General features: G+C 41.6%; 1 protein-coding gene across 8 annotated transcripts in view; it reads left to right on the top strand.

Moving 5' to 3' along the window:
• Positions 1 to 20,400, top strand: part of PPP2R5E (protein phosphatase 2 regulatory subunit B'epsilon) — a 231,084-nt gene that overhangs the window by 163,318 nt on the left and 47,366 nt on the right. For all 8 annotated transcript variants that reach the window (XM_075926375.1, XM_075926377.1, XM_075926376.1 and 5 more), the window contains one exon: positions 13,161 to 13,357. In XM_075926375.1, the coding sequence (XP_075782490.1) occupies positions 13,161 to 13,357 (197 nt within the window). The remainder of the gene's footprint in view (positions 1 to 13,160; positions 13,358 to 20,400) is intronic.

Raw genomic sequence — 20,400 nt, 5'->3', positions numbered from 1 at the left:
CTTCCTCGGCACCGTCAACGCCGCCCCCATATGGCGATACAGAGGCACTGCAGCCACGTGCGGCACTGAGCTCTCCACCAGCAGATGAAATTGACAAAGCTTCACTGCCTTGCAAAGCTGCAGGGAAAGAAACTTACAGGGCGCTTTCCCCATCGCCTACCTTCTCTCCAGGACCGTCTCCTTCTCCACCCAGATACCGAAGGCACCGGGACTATAGCCTTTCTCCATCTTATCAAATGCTTAGAGGACCTTCCCATGGAAACACGGTCTATATAGAAACAAGACGCCCCCCATCACGTTCTCGCTCCCCCAGGGGGTCATCATGGCATAGATCACCTAGGCGGTCGCCACGGCAGATCTACTACATCCGTAGTTCAAGGTCTTCCAGATACTCCTCACCAGCATGGTCTGACCATTACTATGGGCACTACCATAGGGCTGAATATGATCGCCCCCAGCCTGGACACGCTACTCTATCTTATAGGGGTTCTTCATGTACCCGTCTATCACCCAGTGCGCAGCACTTACCTGAGCGTCCACAAAAATTGTTTTCATCGCCTCCATCAGAAAACTTACCCATCCATCAGGATCACTCGGAACCAGAAGAGGGTCAACTGTCCGAGGCAGAAAATCCTCAGCCACACATTTCTCCAGCTGACTGTTCCTCATCGTCACCGGATGAAGCAATGATTCCAGATGACGCCTCTCCCTTGGATGACCTGAAGCAGTTCCAGGACCTATTCAAAAGGGTTGCAAATACACAGGAAATACAGTTAACAGACGTTCCCATGAAGAAACATCGTCTCTTGAAGAATTTGCGGCAGCAACAACGGGCAAGAATCGCCCTTTCTATCGATGAGGCCATCATGGAAGTGGCAGACGAAATATGGCAGACCCCTACATCGGCTGCCCCAACTAGTAAGAGGGTTGATAGGAAGTATTTTGTACCTGCTAAAGGACTGGATTTCCTTTTCAACCACCCTCAACCCAACTCTCTTGTAGTTGATGCGGTACAGCGGAGGGCTAAGGCTCCTCAATATAAAAATACAATCCAAGACAAGGATAATAAAAAATTGGATGTTTTTGGAAGAAAGGTTTACTCTTCGGCTACGTTATTGTTACGAATCGCAAATTATATGTCCCACCTTTCTAACCACAATTTTGATAACTATTCAAAGCTTACAGAGCTACTACAATATCTACCTGATGCCAAGAAACCCTGACTGAAGTCCATAGTCCAAGATGGATATATAGCCTGCAATACTACTTTGCAGATGGCCATGGATGTGGCCGACACAGCTGCATGGGCCACGGCTACGGGGGTCGCAATGAGGCGGTCTTCCTGGTTATCATCTGCTGGAACCCCGCGGGAGTATCAGAATAAAGTAGAAGATCTACCCTTTGATAAACAGAAGCTCTTCGCTAGTAACACCGACGAAGTTCTTCATTCTGGCAAAGACTCCCATACCACTTTACGTACCTTGGGAATGTACACACCTCACTATAAACGTAAACGTTACTATCCTTACCAACGGAGGTACGATTATGTGTTCAATAAGAATCAATCATGTCCCCAGGACAATCAGCACTTCCGGCAGCATCCTCAACGTAAGAGATCTGAAACGAACCGTTCATCCAATCAACGTGCACCTAAGCAGCAAATTTGACTTTCCCATCGAGGACGCAAGCACGACCCCCACGTTCAACGTACCACAGGACTCTTTACACGTTTCACCATCGATTAAAACAGTACCTCCTTCACTGGTCCAGTATCACCACGAACAAGTGGGTTCTGGAGGTGGTACAATCTGGTCTCTCTCCATTCCCTTTCTATCCATTCCCCCCACCACCCCTCCTACCCCGTCACTTTTCAGGGACCCCTCTCACGAACATTTGCTGAAACAGGAAGTTCAGCGCCTTCTGAATATCGGTGCTATAGCGAGGGTACCAAGTCAGTTTCGGGAAAAGGATTTTATTCCCGGTACTTCCTTACCCCAAAGAAGACAGGAGGGTGGAGACCTATTTTGGATCTATGCAAGTTAAACCGCTACCTCAGGAAACATCGCTTCAAGATGGTGACCCTAAATTCCATCATTCTGTCGTTGAACAAGGAAGACTGGTTTTCAGTCCTCGACCTGCAAGATGCCTACTTCCACATAGCGATCCATGTGGCACACAGGCATTTTCTCCGCTTCCAGCTAGGTCAAGAACATTTCCAGTACAGAGTACTACCTTTCGGCTTGGCATGTGTACCCAGAGTTTTCACCAAAACCTTAGCGGTAGTGGCTGCCCACTTGCGCAGGATGGGAATGACAATTTTCCCATACTTGGACAATTGCCTCCTAAGAGGCCAAACATATTCAGAGGCCAAACACATGGTGACAACAGCCTCTCAGGTTTTTCACTCTCTGGGTCTACTCATAAACATGCAGAAATCCTCGCCAGAACCTACACAAGATCTGATCTTCATAGGGGCAAGGCTCGACTCGAGAACAGCGCGCGCTTATTTACCTGCTGAACGTTTAGCCACCATTCAAGATCTTGTTCACACGCTGACGTATGCCCCAATGATTCCCGTCAGAGTGTCGTTACAACTACTGGGACACATGGCTGCCTCAACAACTATTGTTCAAAACACAAGGTTACATTTTCGCTGCCTTCAACACTGGCTGACTACAGTATACACTCCAATGAAGGACAGCATTCACAAGGTGGTGGCGATACCATCACATGTACAACAATCCCTGCAGTGGTGGACCAAGTCGACCAATCTTATGGCGGGCATTCCTTTTCACTGTCCACAACCGTTGAAGCAAATAACAACGGATGCGTCCCTTACTGGCTGGGGAGCGCATATGGATGACATGACGGTTCAAGGTCACTGGTCTCCGCAGGAGATGCTCTTACATATCAACATTCTCGAGTTAAGAGCAGTACGCCATGCATGTCAACATTTTCAGTCCCATATAAGGAACACGACCGTCAGAATCCTTACGGACAGTATGGCCACCGTGTACTATGTAAACAGACAGGGAGGGGCTCGATCCCGATCTCTCTGTATAGAGGCGATGCGCTTGTGGAACTGGTGTATCCGCATCAATACCATCCTGACAGCCACCTATTTGCCGGGTGTCCAGAATACTATTGCGGACTCGCTCAGCAGGCTGTTTCCCCACGACCACAAGTGGGAACTTCGCACGGACATTCTACATGGTATTTTCGCCCAATGGGGGTTTCCCTCAATAGATCTGTTCGCTACGGCTGCCAATGCCAAGTGCCCCTATTATTGCTCCAGGGCAGGGATCGGACACCACTCCTTGGGAGACGCTTTTCTCCACAATTGGGGAACGTCACTGCTATACGCCTTTTCCCCTGATCGTCCTAGTTCCCAGGATCCTGGAAAAGATCAATATAGGAAGGGCTCGAGTAATTCTCATAGCCCCAGCTTGGCCACGACAGCCTTGGTATTCAATACTCCACCAGATGTCCATCAGGAGACCGTACACCCTTCCTCTGCTTCCGGATCTCTTGACCCAGGACAACGGCTCCCTTTCTCATCCGAAACCCGAAACATTACACCTCACGGCGTGGATGCTCGCTGGTTCAATCCAGTCGAACGCTCATGCTCACAGAGGGTCAAGCAAGTATTAGTACACAGCGGAAAAGACTCCACTCGAAAGACCTACCTCGCCAAGTGGGCCAGATTTGAAGCGTGGTGTGGCAGTGATGGTAGGGATGCTTATGTCGCAGGAATATCCCAGATATTTGATTACATTTTACACCTCCATGACTTGGGCCTTGCAATAGCCTCACTGCGAGTGCATGTAGCAGCAATTAGTGCGTTTCATCGGGGTCAGGATGGGTTCTCTGTATTTGCTCATCCCATCACAAAGAGGTTCCTGAGGGGGCTTACTAACCTCAACCCACCACGATGACCACCACCACCTTCTTGGAATTTAGACTTCGTTTTGGATTCTCTGACACGCCCCCCCCTTTGAACCTTTGGCTACGATACCATTGCAACTTCTAACCACAAAATTGCTTTTTCTGCTTGCCATTACATCAGCTCGCAGAGTGAGCGAAATAGCTGCGTTCATGTCATCATCTCCTTACATGGTGTTTACTAAAGAGTCGGTAACGTTGAGATCTCATCCTGCATTTGTTCCAAAAGTTTGTTCGGATTTCCACATCAACGAGCCAGTTGTTCTTCCCTGTTTCTATCCCAAGCCTCATGCTTCGAGGGAAGATGCACGGTTGCACACGCTCGATGTGAGGAGGGCATTGGCTTTTTATATCGAAAGAACGCGACACTTTAGGAAATCGGACCGTCTAATAGTGTCATTAGCGGATCGAACCAAGGGACAACCCATCACTTCCCAACGGATTGCGAGATTAATAGTGTCGTGTATTACAACCTGCTACTCCATACGTAACAAACCTCTTGTGTGTGCTCTTAAGGCCCATTCTACGAGAGCAGTAGCCACGACTACAGCTTTTCTTAGAGGTGTTGCATTCCGAGACATTTGTCGAGCAGCAACATGGTCTTCTCATTCTACCTTTATGAGGCATTACGCCGTAGTAAACCAATTTGCTGCCGATTCATCTGTGGCTACGGCAGTTCTTTCACATGTCCAAAAACATTAATTCCGGAGCGCTCAAGTGTTCGAGTACTGCTCTGAAGTCACCTGGAGTGGAGCACCCACGGGGCCACTCGAAGAAGAAGTTACTCACCCTGTGAAGTAATGATTGTTCTTTGAGATGTGCCCCGTGGGTGCTCCACGACCCGCCCTTCCTCCCCGCTCTGGAATTTTTCACTTTTCTTGTTTCAGGGAGCGGCTGAAAGGAATTGAGCAAGCCGGACCATGCACAACACATCAAAGGCGCGAACGCCATCTCGGGCAGCCACGCATGCGCGGTCCGGCGGACCATGGCTCTGATAGCTCTCCAATTTGCTGTGCCGGGACGGGACCCGACACCTGGAGTGGAGCACCCACGGGGCACATCTCGAAGAACAATCGTTACTTCACAGGGTGAGTAACTTCTTCTTCTCCTTGGCCTCTGATGATAAGACAATGAGCAGTAGGCTTAAATTGCAGCAAGGGAGGTTTAGGTTGGACAGTAGGAAAAACTTCCTAACTGTGAGGGTGGTTAAACACTGGAATAAAATGCCTAGGGAGGTTGTAGAATCTCCATCATTGGAGGTATTTAATAGCAGGTTGGTCCTGTCGTGAGGGCAGGGGACTGGACTTGATGTCTTGAGGTCTTTCAGTTCTAGGAGTCTATGAATCTGTGATTCTAATCTAGATACATCAATAAATGGATTGACTTGATTTGGAATATCTATGTGGAACAAATGTCTTATGTTTTACTCTTAATAATCTCATACTGAAATGATTTCACTGTCTGGAGAAAGTATGAGAATGCAGAGTTCTCTTGTGTTAGGGTATGTCTAGACTACATGCCTCTGTCGCCAGAGGCATGTAGATTAGGCTACCCGACACAGTAAAATGAAGCGGCGATTTAAATAATCAGCTGATCAGCTGTTTGTCGGCTCAGTGCGATAGTCTGGACGCTCCCCTGCCGACATCAAAGGTATTTGTCGACCACCCAGGTATGCCTCTTGGGATGAGGTTTACCTGGGTGGTCGACAAATACCTTTGATGTCGGCAGGGGAGCGTCCAGACTATCGCGCTGAGCCGACAAACAGCTGATCAGCTGTTTGTCGGCTCAGCGCGGCAGCCGTGTAAATTTAAATGAAGCGGCGATTATTTAAATCGCCGCTTCATTTTACTGTGTCGGGTAGCCTAATCAACATGCCTCTGGCGACAGAGGCATGTAGTCTAGACGTACCCTTAGGAAAGCATGAATAAGATATAGCAGCTAATGCAGGTAAAAGTGTTTATTTTTAATTACAAGTTCTGTTTTCCTCTTGGCAATAGAATTTGTTTTGCATTGAGGTTGTGTTTTGTATTTTTTCAAGTGTAATACAGTTTCTAAAGTTTATGGTGATATGTATTGTTTATACACAAGCTAATTAACTCAAGTAATTAATGTGAAAGTGATAGCGTCCTTTAAAATATTTTGAGGCTGAATTTAGTACTAATGGAAAGAAGTATTCTGATAGTATTGATTTTAGGGCAAGCATAGTATAGGTGTACATTTTGGAGTTTTTACTGCACCTGACCCACTCCAAACATTTCATTTATAATCTGCAGCTTTCTTGTTTGTTCTATTTGCAGGCCCCTATTGAGTAGAGACTGAGAATCAATTCCAAATGGCATGGTAGTTTTACAGTTTGTAAAATGACTAGTGTCTCCATAAGTCACTTATGTGTCTCCATAAGTCACATAAGAAGGATTTGAAACGAGCTCTCTAAACATGAACAGCTAGTGCACAAACTCATTTTTCTACTTAATCCTCAGTAAGATATCTCTAATTTGTTCATATAATGTGTGTTTTGTATCAAGAGCATCACATTATGTATTTCCAAAGATGGTGTATTATAATATATTTTATAAAGCATTGATGGATCCTTAATAATAGTACCATGCCAAATTATGTATATCTTCTTTGAAGAAAAACAGTTACATTTACAAGAATATAGTGTAGTGTAACAAAAATAACAAATGGAAAGGAGTTTGTAGATTTGTATTGGGATTATTTAGTTTGAGAAAAGCAACTCAAAGCATGGTGGAAATATTTAAAATATTTTGTACTTATTATTCTCAGAGTGATAAAGAGAATTACAGATAAGGCTGTCCAAGTATTTCAGTTATAATGCTCTATTTTGATTTGGTTATAACTGTGTGATTCACACTAATTTTTGTTACAGGCTTCCAGTTATTGGTAAACTTAAGTGAATTTAATCTAGAAATCTGTGTTTTAAATAGCTAAAATGGAAACTGTCAAGCCCTCAAAGGTCATTTTCCTCAAAGGTCTGAAGGCAAGAATTCCGGCAGCCATCCAAGGGAAATTTTCCTACCTACCTATCTACTTACAAAAGTAAAAAGAAAACCATACCTTCTGATGTGTCTTAAACATACTAGTGATGTAATGCATCCCTCTCTTTATTTGTATTTATGGTGTGTGTTTTACAGTAGTCTCTTAGAGCAAACATCTGACCTTTGTGAATATCCTGATCTTTACAATTGCAAACACATAAAATTTGTAATATTCAGTGTAACTAATTTTGAGCTCTAAAAACTTGACAGTGTTTCTTTAGAAAAAAGAAAACATTGCAAAATTCTGTGAAGAAAATGGGACTTTCATCTGCTTGGCACATAGATCTGTTCTTTTTTAAAAAATATTTCCTTGGAACAGTGGAAGTATTATTAACACAAGGTAGAATCTATTGGGTTTAATCTGTCTTTTAGTTCTTATTATGAGATGATTATTACTGTATACTTTGAGAAATCTGCTATGCTTTGATGTTCAGTAGTGGTTTTTCTGAGATATAGGTGCATACCCCATGTAAACATCACTTTCTTATACATAACTAGAAATATCTGTGTAGTTTTGCCATATTTTTAGGGTAAACAATTAATTTGTGATCACCATTTCAATTTAGTAGACTAATGACAGTAATTTTAAACTGTTTTTGGAGGTACATTGTAGTGAGAGACTGCCTGTAAGATTGTCAGCAGAAAAGCTGACAATTCCCTTGCCCTGTGCTATTTTGCACTGAAATCTTTCATCATCTCCTCTCCAGCCCATTTCTTAGAAAGATTGAAAAGATTATACAGCAACATATTTGGACCTCAGTTCACAGATAGCAATCTTTTAAAGAACTGACCTCTCATGATGAAAAATTGAACTGAAGTAGTGGGAACTGGCAATACAAAATAACTTCAACACGGAAGACGGATTTGTTGATTTCTGCTGACCCATTTCCTCTTTTCCTGAGTGCATCCTGCGTCCCAAAGTCCTTTGTTACCTTTATCCTTTAAAAAGTTTATCATCCCCTTCCAAGCAGATGTGCCAAGAGCAATTTCAAAACTATGGTGCATTCATTTTTTTCTCCAGGAATTGATCTCTGTTCTAATTGATTGTTTAAATGATTATTTGCTTCTTATAGAAGAGCTAAATCAAGAAATTTTCATAATTTGTATTCTTACAAAAATTCTATAAGCTTTGTTTTAGAGTGTTTTCTGATGCAGTGTATCTTGCATAGAATCATCTAGACTTCTTTGTAGTTTTTACTTTTGAAAATGTAATTTATATTCTTTCCAAGATTTTTATTGAAAGAACTTTGAATGAGATGAACAATTATTGTGGTGTCTTTTTAACCTCTGATTTTAGTCAAGGTTGTAGCTAGGGATATTAGCGTGTAGTCAACTACACAATTAACTGATAAGCCTGGGCTTATTAGTTAATCTTGTCGACTAACACATTTCCCCCCTTCCCTTGCTGCCTCTGTGTCAGAGGCAGCAAGGGTGGGGAGTGGGAGCTGGCATCCATGGGGAGCCGGCTTTAAGTAGGCTCCCTATGAACACCGGATCTGCCTTTCTCCTCACCCCTGCACAGCTGCCTCTGATAAAAAGGCTGCAGTGTGGAGGGTGAGGGAGACAGGCTGGAGCCAATAAACGTGGGAAGCGGACTTTCAAGCCAGCTCCCCATCCGTGCCAGCTCCACGGACCGCTTCCCACCCGCCTTGCTGCCTCCTATAGAGGCAGTGGGGGAGGTGGGGAAGGCAGGAGCTGATGCTTAAAAGCCAGTTCTCCCTAGCACCAGCTCTGTGGTGCTTCTTCCCCCTCATCCCCTCTCCTCCAAACTGAGGCCTCTGATAGGGGGTGCCTGGGCTTGCCATGGACAGAGGCAGGCTCATGGCAGCAGCCTGTCTGCAGGAGGTTCGAGCTCCCCACGGATAGAGGCTGCAGCCAAGGACTGGCCTCTGTCCACAAGGAGCTGGGACTCCCCCCTTTTCCTCCTCCCTACCTTGACAGGGGCTATTGCAACACCACACTGCTGCCTCTATATCAGTCTTCTCAAGGAGCCGGTTTTTAAACTGGCTCCCCTGGTGGACTAGCTCCCGCCTGCCATTCTGCACTGCTCTGACACAGAGACTTCAGTGCAGGGTAGCCAGGGGCTCTCTGGGAGTGGGGCCAGAGCGCACTGACTGCTAAGATTTCATGCAGTTACACGACTATTCAATTACACAATGTCTAATATCCTTAGTTGTACCAGTGTTGTAATTTTGTAGTAAATTTAAATAAGCTGTATAACCTGTTCCCAGCATGAGCTGTGCTATATGCCATTAGAATTAATTTGAATTAATTTTCCTTTAACACAGACAGTCTAATACCATAAACACTGACTTCCTCTCTAATGGACAGCGTGGGAGGTGCTTGATTTCCTCCCCCCATCTTTCTCCCTTCAAACTCCCAACCCTGCTCGCCTCTTCCTGCCCTTACTCCGTCCCAACCATGCCCTTGCTCCAGTTCCCAGCCTCGACCCCACTCCATCCCAGCTCCTTCCTCTCCAAACCAGTGCCTCCTGCACACCACAGAACTCCTGTTCCATAGTGTGCAAGAAGAGCTAGGAGAGAGGTGGAAGAGTTGATCAGCGAGGCTCCTGGTAAGCAGGGGTGCTGGTGGGAACTAAGCATCCACTATTTTTTTCCCATAGGTGTTTCCATGGAAATGCAATCCTATCCATTTCATCATCATAGATTTTATTGATGCAAAATTATGTGTTGCAAAGAAATGTAGTGCATTACAAACATTTTTGAGAGAGGTTACAGATTAGAACTAAGCATTTGTATGGATGTGAGACATGGGTGATAACGAAAGATTCAAAGAAGGATACTGGCTTTCGAGAGGAGGAGTTATAGAAAGATCCTGAGAATAGGAAGGATGCAGAAGGTCACCAATGAGGAATTATATAGGAAGATACAGCTGAAAGAGAACCTACTGCAGAAGGTTATACAATGGAAGTTACAGCTATTCGGGCAAATCTGCAGAATGAACGACGAGCGAAAAGTTAAGACCTTGGTATTCAGCATAATGAATGGTCCAAATAGGAGAGGCAGACCCCACAGAGAATGGGTAGATGACATAGTAGATTGGTGCAGAGCTAGTCTACAGAAACTAAGCCACTCCGCACTGGACAGAGAAAGATGGAAGGAAATAGTGAGGGAGGCATCCGACACCAACAGGCATTGAGCCCATGGTGGTTGATGATGATGATGATGATGATATATTGTAGCAATATAACTGAAATATGCCTGAAAACAGTAGACATCAACTATCCCATTTGAATATTTTGGAAGAAATGGTTAGTGCATATCTAGAAGACTAGGTTCCAGAATCCCTCAAATATGTGATAGTTAGCCTCTGCTACAAAAGCAAATTCTAGATTACGATCGGCCACTTCACAGTTTTAATTTTAAAGTTTCCTTTTTTGGGGAAAAATGGCAACATGAAAACATGACAGACATTTGTCTCACTGGAGGATCTGGCCTTTTTTTGTGACATTTCAGATCGGAAGGGATGTTAATGGAAATTGTTTATCTCGTGTAATGGGCAGAGACCAGATGACTTTGTTGATATATCCCTTGATTTGTTACCAGATGTCAGCATTTGCTGACAAACCTGTGTAATTTGATCAAGATGGATGGAATAGATTTAAAATGGTGTTCTGCTCATTTCTTTCTGATAGTTTTCAGAAGGTGCTGGTGATTGGCTGCTCCATCTCAAAGGTTCTGATTTGTGGAGATTTGCAAAATTCCAATCTGTCACCTCTTCTGTTCAACATCTATGCAGAGCCTCTGGGAATGTGTTGTGCAGAATTAGAACATGATATAAATTGCAGTATCATTAGTACACTGCTGACGCCTATCTGGTATCTTCTCCTTTGACTCAGACATGACTGTTGTAGAGCTCACTCGATGCCTGGAAAAATCTGAGATCTGGAATAAAATCAACTATCTGCAACTCAGCTTGGCCATAATGAGCTATTCAGTCTGTCAATTAGGTTGAGGATCTGATGGAATCTATAAATGCTGCAGAAGTGCTACACACACAGGAACAAATTGCAGAGGATATTGATATGTTATATATTTTAGTGCAAAATGTCAGCCACGTGGCTATGATTACATATTAATTGTTTCTGCAGCAATCCAGCATCTTCACTGTTTGTATGGTTTTTTAAAGTCTATATCAGTGCAAAATAAACAGTGTGTAGTGTATTAGGAAACAACTCTTATTCAACACTTTTTAAAAATAAAGTTGTGCAGTCCTTTAGTCTATTAATATGAATTTGAGCATTTTTAAATTTGAGGAAGAGTCAAGATTAATTTTTGTTCTGCAAGGATTTACTTTTGTATAATTCACAACATTTTAATATTTTAAATTAAGCATAAGTGTATATATAATTTTAATTTAAATCTTGAATTAATATGCTTTACTCCAAAATAAACTACACTTACCAATTTCACATGTTTTCCAAGTATTTTTAACCTTACCAATGCTATTTCCTGAAGATTTGAAAAGAAAAACAACAAAAAAACCCCACCAGTGGGTTAAATGCTGGTCGTCTTTTATATTTGCGTATCCCATGTTTAAGAATTGTGGACTAAGAAAAAGACTGTATGACTTGTATTCAGAGAAAAAAGTGTAATATAGTTGATCTTTCGCAGATTATTAAAACAGTATCCATTGCAAATTTATGCAGTGTTATGTGGTTTCTAGGTGAAAGCTGAATAGAATAAATGTGCGTGTTTTATTTGGTAGCATTTCTTTGATGATTACAAAGTCCATTGTGCTGTGTAAACCTCCCAAGATGAGCTGCAGTTGCTTTAAAAAGGGGGAAAAAAAATTGGGGTGGGAGGTGAGGCGATAGTGTTCCTTATTTGATATCTTTTCTGTTGAATATAAAAGTTCCTTTGTTAATTTATGTTTTTATGATCATTAGCACCTTGTGTACATGAAAATCAGATCAACTAAATTTTCTACATATTATTTGGAAATAAATTTAACATGGTAAATAACCTGCCATGATGAATGAAACAGAAACTGTCAAGTCTTGGAGCAGACTTATGGTAGTACCATTGAGTCCATTGTTTCATTTAGGTTTGCTAAGCGACTGATCCAGTAAGACTGGCAAAACAGAGAAAAGCAGCAAATGTACATGTTCTTGGCTGATGAAGTAAAAGTGTTTTTCTCCTTTGGGAGAAGGGTGTCTGTATTATGGATAGCATATTCTGCTGCTTTGGCAGGATTCAATAACGAAAAAGCTTAATTGGCTACTGCAACATTAGAAATGATTTTATTGCAAAAAGTGTTGAAATGGGAATAGAAATGAATACAGGTTGAACCTCTCTACTCTGGCATCCTCGAGTCCTGACCAGTGCCAAACCAGAGAATTTGCCGACCCACAGGAGGTCAGTATTATCAAACAGCATTACTAACACTTGTGCTGCTTACTGGGCTCTTTAGAGATATTTAGGGGTAAGTTAGAGCTAAATAACAGAGTAGAACACTGAGAGTCAGGACTCGCAGCTGTAAACAAACTTTATGGGACTGTGGGAAACCTAGCTACACCCATGATAAGTAGACATCCACCTAACTAAAATCATTCTGGACCATGGATGTTGTCAGAAACAGTGCGTGCCAGACTAGAGTGGTTCAACCTGTAGGACTATGGAAAATTTGTTTGGAAAGCCATAGTCTTAATAAATTTAATCCTATTATGTTGATGTGTGGTACAGTAATTTTTTATTAATTCAGATTAAACATACAGAAATATCAAGTTTTAGAAGTTTTTTCCCCTTCTTTATAGCATAAGCTTACTGTGGCACTGATCTAATGAGGTGTGAGGATCCTCAGATTCCAGTGAAATTGGTGGTACTTGATTTCTTAGCAATTTGCAGGATTAGGTCTTACATGTAGATATCTTTGTATTCTCCTCTAAGTTTTGGACTTCTTGTAAATCTTATTTTTAAAAGCAAGAAATTAAATATAGTGATACATGTGGTATCCAAGATCTCAACTACTAAATACAGTACTCATGAAATTTCTATAAAGGGTTTAATCGTTAGGTTGAGCATTTTTTATGAAAACTGTATGGAACACTGCTTTCTTTGGAAATTGTTCTTCAAAAAGAATTCCTGTTTCATATAAAAAGATGCCAGACTCACAAACATTTCCTTTCTTGTTTCATAGACGTTCCATCTTCAGAGCAGCCTGAACTGTTCCTAAAGAAACTTCAGCAGTGCTGTGTAATTTTTGACTTCATGGACACACTATCAGACCTTAAAATGAAAGAATACAAGCGCTCCACTCTTAATGAACTGGTGGACTACATTACAATAAGCAGAGGCTGTTTGACAGAGCAGACTTACCCCGAAGTAGTTAGAATGGTGAGTTTCTTCTTTACTGTGGACACTTTAGATCCACATACAATGCTAGTTACATATTGGGGGCCAAAATGAGCCCTGGAATAAGCAAACTAAATGTGGCCTTGGGTTTGCATTTTCTAGTAGACCTCACCAGAGGATACTTCTTCTAAGACTAATAAAACAAATTTTCACTTGCAGATAAGCAAAGGCAAATTAGGTCATCAAAACATGAGTGTCGAATATATAGGAAAGTGTACCCAGCGGAATTCAAATTTCAGCATCGAGAATAAAAAGCTAGACACAAACTCATTGTGCTTTTTTCCTAGTGAAACAGGATGGAATAACTTTAGAATGTTTGTGTTTATATTTGTGGGATAAAAGCCATTTTTGTCACTTTTGCCATGTAACTGAGCATAGTTATAGCTAAAAGTGATGCAACATTAAATTTGCAGTCCTTTTGCTTTGTAGATTCTTAGCAACTCGAAGTAAGAGGTCACCAGAAGTTCTCAGTAGTAGTTGTAATCTTATTAATAAATTGTAAATTAACACAATTGCTTTCAACATCAGAACTGGGCTACTACCAGATAGCATGAAGTGAAGAATATTCATTGCAAGTGTTAAGATAGATTTTTCTAAATGAAGCAAGAGTAAGCTTTTCAGATGAAGCAGATGAAGCAAGAGTAAGCTTTTCAGAAATAGACTTTGTGGTGTTGGTTCTGCACTGGTTTTGTATGATCATTGAATCTGGTAATAGCCACACACTTACGGAGAACTATGATTAGGTTTAGGTTTTACTTTGCAGTATTCTATGCATCTTTTTTTGTTGTTGTTACAAATAAATTATACACAAATACATACCTAACTTAGTGATTGACTGGATTTGTGTAGAAATAGATGTTACATAAAATTAGAACATGTATTTGTGTGTGTGATTTGTGTTTGTATGTTGTGTGTGTGTGTGTGTGTGTGTGTGTGTATTTTATATATGTGAAATATACAAAAAACTGCATTAAAAGAATATTAACTGTTTATATGGAAATGTAATCCTGGCATTTCCTAACATATGACTGATTGTTTTTGCAACCTTCACATTGTTAATGCACTTTACGTAATTTATAAATAGATATTGCACAGGTAACATTAATTTGGCCTTTTGCGTGTGCATAATGTTACAGTCTAGAATGATATGATCACATAATGTTTTTTCACAGGACTCCTGCCTTATTCAGTACACAAGAAAGATGGTGCTTACTCAATGAACAGCTATTCAATGTTATGTTTTATCATCATTGTTCCATGTGTGGTTCCATGCTTTATTTACTGTACACCATTCAAACCCTGCTCTGAAAATAGAATTATTAATTTTCTCCTGGGGCTTTCTGTGGTGCTCATCCCTGTAGCATCAGAATGTTTCACAAACATTAATTACTTTATCTTCACAAAACTGCTGTGAGGCCGGGGGTGGTATTCCTATTTCAGAGACGACAGACTGAAATGGAGATTAAGGTGAAAAGTATCCAGTAATTTTCGATGCCCAGTTGAAGATGCCAGTGGCTTGAACTTGGCATTTCATTTTTATTTGTTCAGAGCAGAGCTTTCATCGGTTTCAGTTGCAGCTATGAGTTCTCAGCACTTCTGCAAATTAGGCAAGTGCAAGTTGGGCACTGAGAATGTTGGTTTAAGTGACTTGCCCAGCATGCCATAGGATTTCTATGGCAAAACCAGGAATAGCATCCAGTTCTCCAGAGCTGCATTTAACTCCCTTAACCATTAAATGATGTTTTCTCTTCTTGCAGTTCCCTTCCTCACTTATTGCACACCTTCCAAGTGCTACAACAAATGAAGAAGGGGGTCCTACTGACCAGAGGTTCTCAACCTTTCCAGACCACTGGACCCCCAATTTTCGTCTTGAATAACCCAAATTTCACCTAATTTAAAAACTACTTTTTTACTTTCTCATGTCTAACTTTCTTATATAATTATGAAATAAGTTGATTGGAATGTAAATATCGTACTTACAGTTCAGTATATAGAGCAGTATAAAAGTAATTTTATGAAATTTTAATTTGTACTGAGTTTGCTAGGTCTTTTTATGTAGCCTAGCAAATTATCTAGATGAGTTGATGTACAACCTGGAAGATCTCTGCATACCCCGATTTGAGAACCACTGCTATAGACGGCAGCTTCCTTCTCTGTACAACTCAAATTCATTCTCTGAGCCTGGTTCATTCTGTGCATTCAGTGGCAGGGAAGGAGAGAGGATTGTCCTGTTGAAAAAATAATTATCATCTAATTAATGTTGATCATAATCTTTAATCTTTATGTATCATAATGCATATGCACAAGGGAGGCAAATTAAGGTTTTACAAGCAACACCAATTCTGTCATTTCCTAGCTTTTAATCACTTGACCTGAATATTTCTTTTAAATGTGGCTTTTTCTATGTGACATTTTTAAAGGAAAAACCTAGGGGAAAAAAAAAAGAAATGTAATAAATTGAAACCATGTTGACTTCCACGTGGTTCATTAGCGGTGTTGGGAATTGTAAATCCACAGCACAGACTTCTGCTTCTTGACATCACAGACTGATAGCGGTACTAGATTTCCATTTTCTGATGTGCTTTGACCTGTCCTTGTCTGAGTCCTAGTTTTCTTCTTTCCCTTAGCTCTAAGTCCCAGACCTAGCTGCTCAGTCCTCTGTGTTCTGGTCAAGCTATTTCCTCCTGCTGCTCACTGCTTGGTTGCGAATAGAGGAACATTGACAGTACAGGCAGTCCCCGGGTTACATGGATCCGACTTACATCAGATCCCTACTTACAAATGGGGTGAGGCAACTCCGCACTAGCTGCTTCCCCCCAGCAAACCAGGGAGACGCGAAGCTAGCACTCCCCCCAACAGACCAGGGAGATGCGGAGCGGCTTCTCTCAGCAGACACCTCAGCTTGAGAATAAAGGACTGAGGGAAGTGAGGTGTGGGAGAATAAAACTGAGCTCTGGAGAAATGTTTGGCTAGAGTTTCCCCTACAATATCTACCAGTTCCGACTTACATACAAATTCAACTTAAGAACAAACCTACAGTCCCTATCTTGTATGTAACCCAGGGACTGCCTGTACTGGAGAAAATCTCTGTTCTTGTGCCTGGTGTCAGAACAGACGTTGGCTAAAGGAGGAGGAATTGCAGTAAAAATCTTGCTTAGCCCTTGCAGGCTCTTCGCAAATAGTCTTTGAGGTACCTGACTGTCAAACTGGTCAAATTTAGGCAGATTTTCACAGGGACAGCAAAAATTCTCACTCTTGACAATAGGACAAGCCATCTGTGAAATAGCACGTCCCTTCTCCAGAGCATGGAAGTGCTATAGCTTCTCTGTAAAATGGTTGTAAAAATATTTTTGGCATGGGCAAATTGATGATTTTCTCATACTTCTGAGAAAAAAAAATTGTTTTTGTTGAAATTTTCTAAGAAACCTAAGCCTAAGGAAGAGGTTTGGTATGTGGCTTGGAAAATTTCAAACCAAATGGCTCAAGAATGGCAAAATTATAAACAAAAGAAAACAAGACCTTACAATGGAAAGTGTCTGTCAGGCATTGCTACGTATGCCAGCTATAATGTGCAGGCATGCACACACTTTGCAGATACATCCCTAATTGCACTTATACAAAATATATAATAATGTAGTCAATTAACTGATTAACTGATAAGCAAAAGCTTATTGGTTAACGCTATAGACTACATGCATTTGCCCCTCTCCTCCCAGTAAATTTTTTTAGCAGGCTGGCCAGCAGCTTAGCTCAGTCCTGGCTTGTGATGGGTCCAAGAGCTCAGACCCTCCCCAGACAGGGGCTGCTGCCATCTTGTGCTGCTGCCTCTTTATCAGAGGGAGCAGCACAAGTGGACGAGTGGCAACAAGTGGATGGTCCATGAGGGGAGCTGTTTTTTAAATTGGCTCTCCTTGCGGACCAGCTCCCACCTAGCACCCTATGCTGGTGCCTCTGATACAGAGTGGGGTCTGAGCACATTGGCTGCCAGACCTGGGGACTCTAGAATATTCGACTAACCAATAAGAATTCATGAGATTACTCGACTAGTCAATCAGTATTTAACATCCCTAAGTGCAATGCATGGTGTGGCATATAGTTTAAAGGTTTTAAAAACTTGCTTCAGGTCATGTTGCTTATGAGTGTTGAATCCATGAGTGAATTATGCAGGTCATCCCAAATGAATGCTAATAAATGTTTTTTGCTTCTACATGCCAGCATGTATTTTGTATATGCTACATATTTTAAAGGAAAACTATAGTAGACATGTAATGTTTTTATTACTGTCAGCAAAAGCTAAACTTCCTTAGTGTCATAAGTTGAGCTGTACAAGCCTTAGAGGGAAAGAGAAACCTTCAGTATTACCTAAAATAGATTTTTCGTACACAGTGTTGCCCCTTGGCTAAACGATAGGTAATTTGGGAACCTTGCCAAAGGTCACTTTCAGTTGTTGGAGAGAAATTGATATTGTGAAGTCAGATACAATATAACTTGCTTATTTACAATCCGTATTTGAGTCCTCTGTTGTTCCTAAACTGAAATAGGCCTAACTGTATGAAGGCAATTTTGTATGCACATTCAGTGGCCAGGAACTGCCACAAGAAACAGCTGTTTTTATGCATGTTTCTCCAGGTCTCCAGCTATCCTCCCAGCTGCTATTGATCTTCCTTTCTGGCTGACCTGTCATGATCCAGGCAGGAGCCAGAACAGCAGTAGGTTCACCCTTAATTAATCACACTGCTCTGTGTTGACTGCTTAGCATATTCATCATCACAGTAATATTTTGATGTTAAGCAATGATATCTTAAAACAGGGTGGATAAACTACATTCCATGGGCCACATCTAGCTCCTGGGAACTTTTAATCTGGCCTTCAAGTTCTCTCTGGAGAGCGGGGTCAGGAGCTTTCCCCTCTCCAGTGCTTCAACCAGGAAATGGGGTTGAGCTTTCCCTGCTCTGTACGGCTTCCAGAAGCAAAGGCAATCAGGGCTCCGCACGCTGCCCCTGTCTCATTCACCAGCTATGCAGCTTCCATTGGCCGGTAATCTTGGCCAGTGAGAGCTGCGGGGGTGGCACCTGTGTACGGGGCAGTGTTTAGAACTGCTTAGCTCTGCCTCGGCAGGAAGCCAGAGTGGGGATGGGCCAACGCTTCCTGGAGGGGCTTCAGCTAAGCCCCATTCAGAACCTGCACTCATGAGCGTCATCCTACGGATGGGAAAGGTTAACCAGTCCGCATCACCCTTAACAGATAGCAAATAATTTCAGTCTGGTCTACTCTCCTGCTCCTCAAAGTCCTCATCCTCAGCCCCACCGCAGAGTCTATATCCCCAGCTGGAGCCCTCATCCTCCACCCCCCCCTCGAATCCCAACTCCCTGTCCCAGCTAAGAGCCCCTTCCCATCCTCCAAACCCGCAGCTTGAGCCCAGGGCACCGTTCTACACCCTGAACTCCTCATTTCTGGCCCCACCCCAGAAGCCCTTCAGCTCCATCTTGCCCTCACCCCCTGCTGCAACCCAATCCTCAATTTTGTGAGCATTCATGGCCTTCCATACAATTTCCATACTGAGATGTGGGTGGCCCTTAGGACAAAAAGTTTGCACATGCCTGTCTTAAGATCTACCCAAAACTAAACATAAATGCTCTTTGGAATATTCTCTGTGATGTCCAGCGCTCATTTCTAGCAGTTTTGAGTTGTGAGCTACACACCCAGAAATGAATATTGGCCATTCTGGCCTTTGAGCCAGTATAATGTTGGGTGTGTATGTGGGGAGGGAGGGAAGGAAACAATGTTAAGTCTGATTTTTTTTTAATGGAGTGGATAAAAAGGTATCTGTTTGAACTGAAGGTTTGAAATGCTAGTAGTTGTATAGAGGATTAGTGGCTAAGGTGCTTGCCACTTGCTTCTAGTCCTGATTATCTGGATGTGGGTAACTTTAAAATTGTAACATTATATATGGAAAAGCTTTTTAGGTCATTTTTAGTGTTTTCTAAAATGCATTAGTTGTAATTTTTCTCTGCTTGTAAAACCTTGACTTACAATACTAAAACATCCTGGCTGTATAGATAAAGCAATATCCATTATGTTTTAAAAGAATTTTATACTCTTGAAAATGTTTCTAATTTTTTTTGGTAGAATATATGTTGTGGTATGGTAAAATGTTTCATAGGCCCTCATTTGGGATAATCAGCATAGGTTACTCATGGATCCACTTCTTGCAACTCATGCAGTTCATGGTATTTAAAACTTAATGATGTGGTTCTGTATTCTGATATGTACTCTCTCAAGTATTTGTGTACACCTCCTTTCCCCCTGATTTATGAGTGTGTCTATTCTTTTTTTTTTTTTTTTTAAAAAAAAAAAAAAACCCAGTCTGTTTTGCTTGTTTTAAATTTTAAAGCTCTGCTACACTTTTGGAATTTGTATTGGGAGGAAAAAAAAGTCTTGTTAGTGGTCACCTGGCAAGTGGAGGCTATCATGTGGATCATCAGTATCATCACTTGCTCTAGATAACTGGCATTTGTGCTAATGGAAGGAGTTAGGAGGATTTATTCAGAGTGTGTTACATAAAGCCCATTTTCCTGGGAGTTTTTGGTTTATCACATAATGAGCATTTTACATCTTTTAGAATTCAGCTGTGCTGAGGACAAAGGTCCTCACCACTTAAAACACAATGTATGCAAAGAAAATGTCAGTTATAATACAGCACTTAATCTGAAATAATAGTCAAAATAATATAGCACTTAATCTGAAATAATTTGGCCATGAGCTGAGCAAAATTTGCAAACTGAGAATAAAATAATGATGGTGATTTTGCTGGTTGATTAAGCACTGTTAGTTGAATAAAATAAATGTTTGTATTATCTATGCAGTCTCCTACAGTGTACTTACAGCAGAGCTTTTTATGTTTTCAGAAGGCTAGCATGTGGATTGAAAAACTGTTTCTATTTGAAAAGGCACATTGATGGGAAATTTTTTAGTTAAATTTAAGATCTTGAATTAATTTCTGTGGTAGGTGCTCAGTCTTCCCA

The sequence above is a fragment of the Pelodiscus sinensis genome, chromosome 4, assembly GCF_049634645.1.
Source record: "Pelodiscus sinensis isolate JC-2024 chromosome 4, ASM4963464v1, whole genome shotgun sequence".
NCBI classification, from domain to species: Eukaryota; Metazoa; Chordata; order Testudines; family Trionychidae; genus Pelodiscus; species Pelodiscus sinensis.
This window is presented reverse-complemented; position numbering and strand designations above follow the sequence as displayed.